The sequence below is a fragment of the Solanum tuberosum genome, unplaced genomic scaffold (assembly GCF_000226075.1).
Source record: "Solanum tuberosum cultivar DM 1-3 516 R44 unplaced genomic scaffold, SolTub_3.0 scf00473, whole genome shotgun sequence".
Taxonomy (NCBI): Eukaryota; Viridiplantae; Streptophyta; class Magnoliopsida; order Solanales; family Solanaceae; genus Solanum; species Solanum tuberosum.
Window position 1 is genome coordinate 117,750 of NW_006239391.1, and position 10,521 is coordinate 128,270.

At 32.7% G+C, this 10,521-nt stretch overlaps 1 protein-coding gene across 1 annotated transcript; it reads right to left on the reverse strand.

The window, feature by feature from the left end:
* Window positions 1-6,799: 6,799 nt before the first annotated feature.
* LOC102594085 (vacuolar protein 8) lies at window positions 6,800-8,930 on the reverse strand. The gene has a single exon (XM_006363906.2). It carries the CDS (start codon window positions 8,818-8,820, stop codon window positions 7,147-7,149), a length of 1,674 nt encoding a protein of 557 aa, XP_006363968.1. The 5' UTR covers window positions 8,821-8,930; the 3' UTR covers window positions 6,800-7,146.
* Window positions 8,931-10,521: the final 1,591 nt, after the last annotated feature.

The following is a 10,521-nucleotide window of genomic DNA, read 5'->3' on the forward strand; positions in this document are numbered from 1 at the left end:
TATATATATATATATATGAAAATTAATGGAAAAAAAGTTACATTATAGGTTAGAAAATTTAGAAAAAATGTACAAGATGTCTAGATATTGAGATGTTAGAAGAATCTCCATATCTCGTTGATGTATATTCGTTATAACTAAATGGGAAAAAGGCATAAATTCACCCTCGAACTTTTCTCGAAAAGTCAATTACACGCTTAAACTAATATAGTGACCTATTACATACCTCTGCTACTAAATAGTGATTTTTTTTACCCCCTAAGACGTGTAGCACCACTCTCACAATGGGATGTATATCACACTTGCGCCACATCAATGTCATGTCACTGCCATATCAGATGTCATGTCAAGTTTTGACTAAAATTCTGCATATCATTCAATTGTTTCTTCTTCAATGAACATCACCATGAAACCACTACCATTGCCGTCATATTACTACCAAATCTATATATTTCATCATGAAAATCAAAATAGTCACCATAAATTTCACCACCTACGATCAAATCAACAATCGAAATCATATTATCACCATTATTCCCATAAAAATTAGAAAGATCCACAACAAAATTTGACACCCATAAACAAATTCATCACCAAAATTACATCATCACCGTCAAAAGGTACAAACCCACCACCAAATATCACTACCACCATTGTCAATATCGATTTTTTCTTCTCCGCCACCTTCAATTCCTGCTTCTTTGTCACCCCACGCCAACAAATCCTACATTATATTTTATTTTTTTAACTTAATCATCAATTTTATCAACCATCAACAAAGCCGAAGAGAAAAATCAAATATAATGAAAATGGTGAAATCGAATAAGCATTAAAATAAGATATGATGGGGGCTGAGGGGAAAGGATTTTGGTGGAGGTATAGTGGGGCGGATGGAAATTGGGTATGAAAAAATGATGAAAAAAATAAAGAAGAAGAAGATGGTTGCATGTGAAGAAGAAGAAGAGGTGTTGGGTGGGGGGTGGAGGGTGGGGGTAGGGTGATAGTAAAAAGAAGATTTTAATTTATTTATTTTACTTTATTTACTGTCAAACGTGCTTTTCTTTTCTTTCTTTTTTTATTTTTTGTCACGTCAGTTTTAGGGGGTAAAAAAATTCATTTTTAAATAGTAAAGGTGTGTAATAGGTCGTCATGATAGTTTAAGCGTGTAACTGACTTTTCGAGACAATTCAAGGGTGAATTTATATTTTTTCCCTAACTAAATCGACGCATCAAACTTCATTGGGCCCAAGCAAAATAAAGTAGAGTAAACTACATAAATCTCACTAGTTTAGGTCCTAATTACTAGGATTCCCACCGATAGTTTCAAATATTACTTTCTATACCATATTTTGTCTTTTGGATACATGTATATATCTGTCGGTTTGAATATTCCAGAGTAATTGAGGTTTAATTAATAACTCTAAAAGAGATCTGATTCCTTAGTGTATCAACTTTAACAATTTTTCCTAAAATAACAAAATCATACAACTAAACTAATTCTCTAATGGTAAACTTCATCTTCTTGGCATCCTATACCATATTTTGTCTTTTGGATACATGTATTTATATGTCGGTTTGAATATTCCAGAGTAATTGAGGATTAATTAATAACTCTAACAAAGATCTGATTCCTTAGTGTATCAACTTTAACAATTTTTCCTAAAATAATGAAATCATACAACTAAACTAATTCTCTAATGGTAAACTTCATCTTCTTGGCATCCTATTACCATATTTTGTCTTTTGGATACATGTATATATATGTCGGTTTGAATATTCCAGAATAATTGAGGATTTATTAATAACTCTAACAGAGATATGATTCTTTAGTGTATCAACTTTAACAAATTTTCCTAAAATAATGAAATCATACAACTAAACTAATTCTCTAATGGTAAACTTCATCTTCTTGGCATCATTTTTTTTTTTGTTCCTTGCGATTGAGAATTTTTTCAACAATGGTCAATATCATCATATTACATCCTATGCCATATTTTTTTCCACCAGATACATGTATCATTAATGCTATTGGGCCTTACTGAACTTGGTCTTTCAGTAACAAGTATAAAATAGAGCAAATAGAAGAAGGAATGGACCTCGACGCAACTTGGGTCTTTCAGTAATCTACCGCCTCGTTAAGATATTGCATAGTAACACTTGGGCCGATCAATAACATGGGCCTTCAACTTGTTGGGCTTTTGAGTTTTGACGCATTTTGTGCCCTTTTTCCCTTTTTATTTCAAATAATAATAAGTTCCTAAGAGATAGGAGCAATGCAAAACTTACAATCTTTTGAAATTGATAAAAGTTATACATAGTGGGGTTTACCCAATGCGCACAAACTGCTCACCGCAGAGTGCTCACCTAAAGGGCAGATATTGTGGCAGAGATTGTAGCGGATGCGGGTTATCCTGGGTTTCAAAAAAAATAAAAGTTATACATGATGTACAATAGGTTCCAAATTATTTTTTCTATCTAGTCACTTGTATCACTACAACAACAAAAAACATTGTCTATAAAATTCGAATAAACCATGGCTAACATGAATCTTTTATTCCGTCATTTAATAGAAATAGTAATAATCTTTTGTTATTTAACAACAAAATTATCCATTATCAATTAATGTTTTTTTTCTTGAAAGAACAAACAAACTATATAATCATGTATAATTAAAGTGAGAGGTAGAGATTTTATAATTTTTAAAGAAATTTTAATTATCATTATGAGGAATTCTAGTAGCTGAACTGATTGACTACCTGAATGCTTAATTTATTGTTGAGAGTTCACTTTCCTACCTTATCATTCTCTTACCCCATTTTATCCTTTCAACAAAAAAATACTTCCAATAATATTTGTCCACTATTGATTTTTCACACTTATTAAGAAACTTTAAATAGAAGAGTGATTTTACCATATCACTCTTTAAATATAATCAATATAATGTGTTGAAAAATGTAATAGCAAAATGACTATAACTAATGATAAGGGTAACTTAGGAACGAAGTATAAAATTATCCATTAATTTTATAAAATGAATAAATTCTGTTAGACATTCCAAAATAGTATAGTGGACAACTATTATTAGACGAAGGTGTAATTATGACTATGGTATTGGAATATGTTGGAGTTGAGTTGGGTGGAAGGGAAACAAAGTATTGATTGAGTGAGGGACGTAGGCCCCATCGAATTTGATGCAATAAAAGAAGTATTACCAAACATAAATGTCCCTTCATAGAACCACTCATGCATGAAAATAGTTAAATACCCACATTTGTTTTGTTTAATTAAACCTATGGACATGAATGTCTCGACTACATTAATCACACACATGCATGAAAATAGTTAAATGCCCACATTTGTTTTGTTTAATTAAACCTATGGACATGAATGTCTCGACTACATTGATTAATAAAGTGAGTCGAAAACTATGAAATTTTAGTTTTAAATCCTTATAGAGACAAATATACTATAGGTGATTTCTTTTTATCTATTCTAATTTTATTGAACAAAATTATATACTATGAATTAATTGCGCAAACTGATCCAGACACCATAGTTATAAAATAAAAATAAAAATGATATATGAACCCACAATAATTTCCACCCAACCTTCAAGTTCTTTTCTTTCATTATTATTATCTAAAGAATTTTTATTATATGGTGGGACTCGAAGGTGACTTGTTCTGTCCTATGACAGAGATTATTTTTTCCCCCAATATTCACAATATCTCTATAATTTATAAATGTTATAGAGACGTATTCGTTTTGGAAGCTCAACTATTAAAGCAAACACGTAACTAGCTAGTTGATTTCCCCACTAGCAAATGCTTGAAATTAATCCCTGCAACTCATCAATAGGTTTGACTAATGAGGGCAATAATGTCAACATAAAATATTACGTCACCTAGTTTAATATTTTTAATTGAGTATTTGTTTATCAAATTGGTCTATAATTTTAACTTAAACTTGAAATAGAATTTTGGAGTTGAAAAGAAACATGTTTTGGTTTTCTCAAGTTCTCACACATAAAAAATCAAATGTGCTCTCATGTTCAAATACAATTTCTATCAGAGTCTCACATTAGTTTCATTATATGGTCTTGCAATCTTCCAGAGCTAATTTTTGTGGTTGAGATACAATGGTCATTTTCTTTATTGTGATATTAGAGTTAACCCAATCCCAATTCACTGTTCACGCTCTAGATATTCAATCATGAACGTACAGGGGATGTGAGAGTCTAACCTCAACTTTTTATGAATAGAGGATTTCTCTTAATACAATCTTAACTAATTCTCATCTCGAGCTAATTTTGAGATTGAATCAGACTCAAAATTTGTTTGTTTATCAATTTCAACTTTCATGTTACTTTTTCTTAAATGTCAATCAATTCATGTCATTATGCCTTACTAAAAATGGAGTTAAGTCACAATTGCCAACTTGAATAAAACATAGGTATTCTGGCAGCTACTTAAGATTAGACAGCTTGATCTTTCTATCCATTCTTAGCCATTGCAAGCAGCAAACACTTGGTGGCATATGTTTGGTTGATAAAATAAGGCTATGAAATTAGAAAAGGAAAGAAATTTATAAAGATAGATCATTGCATGTTTGGGTAACTACCAGCAGGAAAATGAGTTTTTAGATAATGTATAAGACAAAAGCACATGCTTCCAATCTTACAATTATGGCCTACTACCAGCTGCTACTTAGCTATATAATATTATCTCAAAACATAGCAAAATTACAAATTGACTTAATCTAAATAGCTTTGTCCCTGCTTGATATTACTAGAGAGAAATAATCATATGAGAAGAAACTTTTAACTTTTTTCTACATTTATCATTACTACTAGAATTTTGATCCGTCAAAATGGATTAGAACTATGGCGCTAGCTCAACTCAGGTCGCTACTTGGGTTGGATTACAATTTTTTGCGACATTTGAAATTGAGGCTAATAGGCTCGACCCAAGTTAGCTCGTTGGACCGGGTCAGTTTGTGGGCTAAAATTATTTAATTCTAATTTAATACTTAAAGAAACATTCAATTTTAAAAAAAAATAAAAATAAAACTAATACGAAGGAATAAGTAAAACAAAAGTAAAGCTGATACTTAACTGTTGACATATATTCCAATTTAAGAAGTTGTTTTTTTGTGATATCATCACTTTAGTGACTTTAAATATTAAATATCCTTTTTTTTGTATTGTAGTGCCATTAATTTGTTTGATTAAGTTCCTTTGAACTTTTAATTCAAAGCTTTGCATAAATTGTGGAGTCTTTATACACTAATTAAGAAGCTAAAGTTGGAGGGGGGGGGGGGGATACAGTACATTGTTGGGCCAAATGAATGAAATTTTCCTTTGTTAATATAAAGTCGTATTAAAGAAGGGCAAATTACTTAACTACACTCCTTTACTTATCTTAATATCCATTTATCCCTACTTATTTACAAAAATTCAAAAATCCCTTATTTACCTATGTATTCCGCATGTATCCCGTGCACAACACTATGTATCTCGCTATGTGGAATGTATCAAACGCTATGTATCCCGTTATGTGGAATGTATCATACCTAATGTATCCTGTGCACAACGCTATGTATCCCACAAACATCATTTTTAAGAGATATTTGGTAAATAAAAAACTAGAAGGGATAGGATGTTATTTAATACTTATAATATGTGGTTCCTATAATTTATAGTACTATAAAGAATAGTAATGAAATGGTGTGGGATTTGTGCTTAGAATACTGAATTTGTGCATAGAAATGGCAGGGTATTGATGTTCAGACTGAAGAGGCCCACACTCCATAACTACTTTTCATAATTGCATCATTCTTTTGATATAACCGCTGACTTTCATTTTTTAAATACTTGTAATTATCACACAAATATCATACTCTAGTTTATAAATAACGTACTGTCTTCATCACAATTATAAAAAATTACCTACTACTCCACACTTGAAAACAATTATTTGACAATCAGGTATACATCTGTCATTACTTGCATCACAATATATATTTTCTTTCCCTCTTTTTTTGTTTATACATATCATGATGACCCTGCACGATTTGTGAGTAATCTAACAAAATAACTAGGTTGAATATAGCACAAAGTCATATATATACCGTTGTGTCATGATTTGTGTGGTTTTGATTCCTCTTTACCATCTCTGTTGCTCAGCTTAAGAATACCTTAGTCTAGAATTTAATCAAACAAACTAATCACACGATTTGGGATATTACCCAAGCTCATGAGACTTCTTCTGTGGCTGGAATCAATTGTGATTTGGTATTCCATATTCCTAATTTGATTAAAAAAATGCGATTAGGTTAAGCTACCCTCTGTTGAATATTCCAGCAAAAATTATTGATTGTTATTTGTGAGTGACAGCGTTGGCTTGGTCCCTCAACTATCGATGAAAGATACTTCTTTCCATTAAAATTGAAAGAAGATATGAAAGTTACATGCTCATGAACTAGCAAACACATCTTTGCAGTTCCACTAATACTGATGATGGATAGTTGAACTTCTTTTCATATAACCATTGGTTGCAGACCAGCTGCTCGACTAATTTGATGGGATACATGTTATCTTCCACTATCAACTTATACACAAATTCAATTATTTGAAGGTTCATGAATTGTTGATAAATTCCATTGCCAAAAACCTTATTCATATGGTCCATGATTGAATCAAGTATGATGGTCCATTCTGACACCAATCTAATGAAATTTATGGCACCAACATCTTCTCATAAAGGGAACAAATTCTCAATAAATGTCACAACAGATCAAGAACTCAAAGAGAAGACTTCTTCACTTAATTTATTTGGTAGAAAAACAAGAAGGAAAAACCTATCAAGTTAGGTCAACAACCCAAAGATATTACATAAAACTTCTCTTCTATCTAGTAGTACTTGGCAAATATCTAGCCTACTAACCAACATTTACTTTTTTTTCTTCTACCACTAACTTATAACCACAATCTATGAACATGATCAAGAAAAAAACAAAAACTTTGGAAAATTACATTCGTAATCGTAAGATTTAATTTAGAAAAATAAAAACTTGATCTTTATTTATACATACAGATTGATTGATTGCATTTTCCTTGTGTTGTTTTACTGTTGTTGTTGTTGCTGCTCAATGTCTGGTGAAAACTCCCCATAGTTTGCCTCTACCAAGACAATCCAAGAGCTTTTTAGCTCCTTCAATCTCCATCTCAGCTAGCTTCTGTAAATGCACACAAGCCCCTGAAGCCACCATTTGTTTCCGGCAATTCTTGGAGTAAACAAGCGAAGCCAATAACGAAACAGGGTGTCTTTTGTCTAAGTTTTGTACCACAGGATCTAAAAGTTGAACTGCATTCACAATACCCCTTTCTTCCTTCCTGAAAATCTTTCTATTTCCGGCATAAATCATCAAACTTGACAATGCACTTGCAGCTGCTTCTTTCTCTTCCACGGATTTACCTTCTGTGAGTCTCACCAGTGGTGGAATGCACCCGATTTCGCCTAATTCTTTTCGGGTTCTTGTGTTGTATCCCAAATCATAAATTGCATTTGCTGCAGCAATCCTAACACCTAAAACCCCACAATTCAGAACACCGACAATTCGAGGTAAAAATTCATTGTCCACAATTACATCAGCTATTGATGGGCAAGAAGCTAACGTTCTTAGCATAAGAACAAGGGCTTCTAGACTCTGCACTGAAGGAGCAGAATCCCAGAAATTCTTGATGCTTTCGATTCCACCTTCCCTGGCTACCAAGAGTTTCATATTGGTATCTCCAGAAATCAAATTAGACAAGCAAGAAATTGCATTTTCTTGGGCGAATGCTGTCCCAGAATTGGATAACCTTAAAAGGATCATAATTGCGTCTTCTTCAAGGAAATTCTCTCTAATTTCTTCGAAAACAGCTAAATTTTTTAGCACTGCAGCTGCCATAGCTTGAGAATTGGGTGTTCCCGTTTGGCAAATTTCTAACAATGATGAAATTCCTCCTCTTGACCCAATTGCTCTTGCATTCTCCTTTGTATGACCCAATGCTTGCAAAGCTATACATGAATTTTCCTTCCCCAAAACACTCCCAGATTCAAGAACCCTTAAAAGATTGTTGAGAATACACAAACCTTCGGCGATCAAAACATGCTTGCTTGAATCAACAGTTGAGATTTTAGCAATGGCGATGACTGTTTTCTCCTTGATCTCCGGCGAAGAGCTGGAATCGAGTAACCGCACAAGCACCGGAACAACCCCTTGAGCTACTGCAATCAATACATTCTTGTCATCTTCCTGTAACAACCCAAGCAACGAATCCAACACCGAGTTCTTCGACTCAGTCGTCCCGATCTGAAGCCGAGTTATCAGATTCCTCGATTCCGCCCGTATAGTCTCCCTCTTCGATGTAATATTCGTCGAAACAGCACCGTTTTCTTGAAGAACCCCATTCTTAACAAGAACCTCCAAATCCCTTACATGGTTATCAACTTTTGCAGAAACTGAATCGATATCATTCTGGGTTTTGAGTTTACCTTCAGGCGGGTTCGCACTGTGGCAAATGGAAGAGAGAGAAAAAGCGTCCTTCAGAGTAACAGAAAGCGCAAGAAGTAGGTCATTGTAAAGGGGATTGTGGAAAGCGTTAATGGGGGCAGTGGAAAGGTCAGAAAGGTGAGACTGGAGTATAGATAGTTTGGTTCTGATTAAAGACCATTTGCCTTTGAAGCTTTGGGTGTGGGGAATAGAATCAAGAAGAGATTGAAGGAGTAGGGAATTGGAGTGAATGGGGTTAGTCGGATCGTTTTCAGGTACTTTCATGGCGGCTTTTTTAGCACAGAGAGGGAAAAATGAAAGAGAAAGAGAAAATGTGTGTTGTTTAGGGTATAGAGAGAAGAGGAAAGTGATGACTGATGAGTAACATGAAAAAGAATTGTACAGCAAAAATGTAAAATAGGAAAATAATGTAAAGCTTACGGCGTCAACTGCGGACGCAACATTAAGTGCGTGCTCATCACCCTCCCCAATATTTACATTTAATAAATAAAGTAATACGATATAATTGTCAGTTCAAATAAACTCTAAATAAATATGATTGGAATAAACCTATCTATACCTTAATTATTTCATTTGAATATATATTATTGTCATGCATACAATAGGTAATTAATAACTCTATCATCTATATAAAAAATCATTTATTATTTTATTTCTTTGAGTGAATTTGGACTCTATACAATTTTCATCTCATTTTAATATAAATAATATATCATTGACACTATTAATAAAAGCTAGGTAACTACCAACTATCAGCTAACCTCTCCCCTTAGAATTAGGGTAGTCAACAAGTCCAAGAGAAGTAAATGGACAACCAAAAGTTATATTCCCCCTTCCCTAGTCTATAGCAAACTTAGTAAAGATATTCCCAATTTGTTCTCATTCCAGCTAAACATACGATTAAATCATTTTTAATAAAAAATATTTTATGTGATATAATTTAAATTAATTAGATATTAAAATGAATCAAGGTCAATTTTAAGGTACAATATGAAAATAAAATAAAATAAATTTTAATATGGTTGATGTGAGATTTACGCGCTTTATTAGTGAGAGTAGTAAAAGAGAATCATGTAATAGTAATATACAACTAGCATAGCCTGGAAAGTCGAGCCAAAAGTTGGTCAGACTCTGACAAGAGGTAAAAAGGCATACACTACTCCATTAATCCTTCCTTGGGCCCCTCTTTTTACTACTGGACTTTCTTCGGGGGCCCAAAACTTTCTAATAACCCGTCACTTTTATGAAAGGTAAACTAGCAAAGTTTCCAAGTGATTTCGCGGTAGCCGTGCTGTGTTCACACTTGCCTTTACTATTTTTTTTGTTTTTTGGTGTCTGATCTCCGTGTTAAAGTTTAAATTTAATTAAGACTCTACATTATAAGTTTTTTTCGAAGGTAACACTTGCAACAAGATTTTCTTTATATCTAAATTTCTAATTAAGAATAGAACCGTCTCCACAATTCAGGCAAGTCATTTGCAGCTTTTATTGAGTCATCGGAGTGAAGGAATCTGATTGGTTGAGTTTATAATGGTAAACATGTTATTTCTCCATCCTGTACGTATGTCGTCTTGTGTTCCATTTTTTCTCTTTAATTTGTTTCATGAAAAGGATACCTTTATATACTCTTTCTATCTCGTACATTTTTGTTTGGTCTTTGTCCCTTTTAACAATTTTAAAAAAAAAATAGTATTATCTTTATAATTAAATAATTATATAAATAATATTTGTTAAATTTATAATTTTAATACTCATATTTATTAAAGATAAAACTAATAAAAATATTCTTTATCGGATTTATTCAAAACATCAATTCTCGAAGTAAGCAAGCAAGGACAAGAGAAATTTCTTCGGATAGTAAGCTCTCCTCAATTTCAATTTGAAGATTGTGAATTCGATCTATCATCTGATAAACAAGATGAAACAAAACAAAAAGAAAAGGTAGAACTTTCGCGGGGTTTTACA

Coding starts and splice junctions, on each gene's coding strand:
- LOC102594085 (XM_006363906.2), bottom strand. CDS start 8,820: ATGAAAGTACCTGAAAACGATCCGACTAACCCCATTCACTCCAATTCC.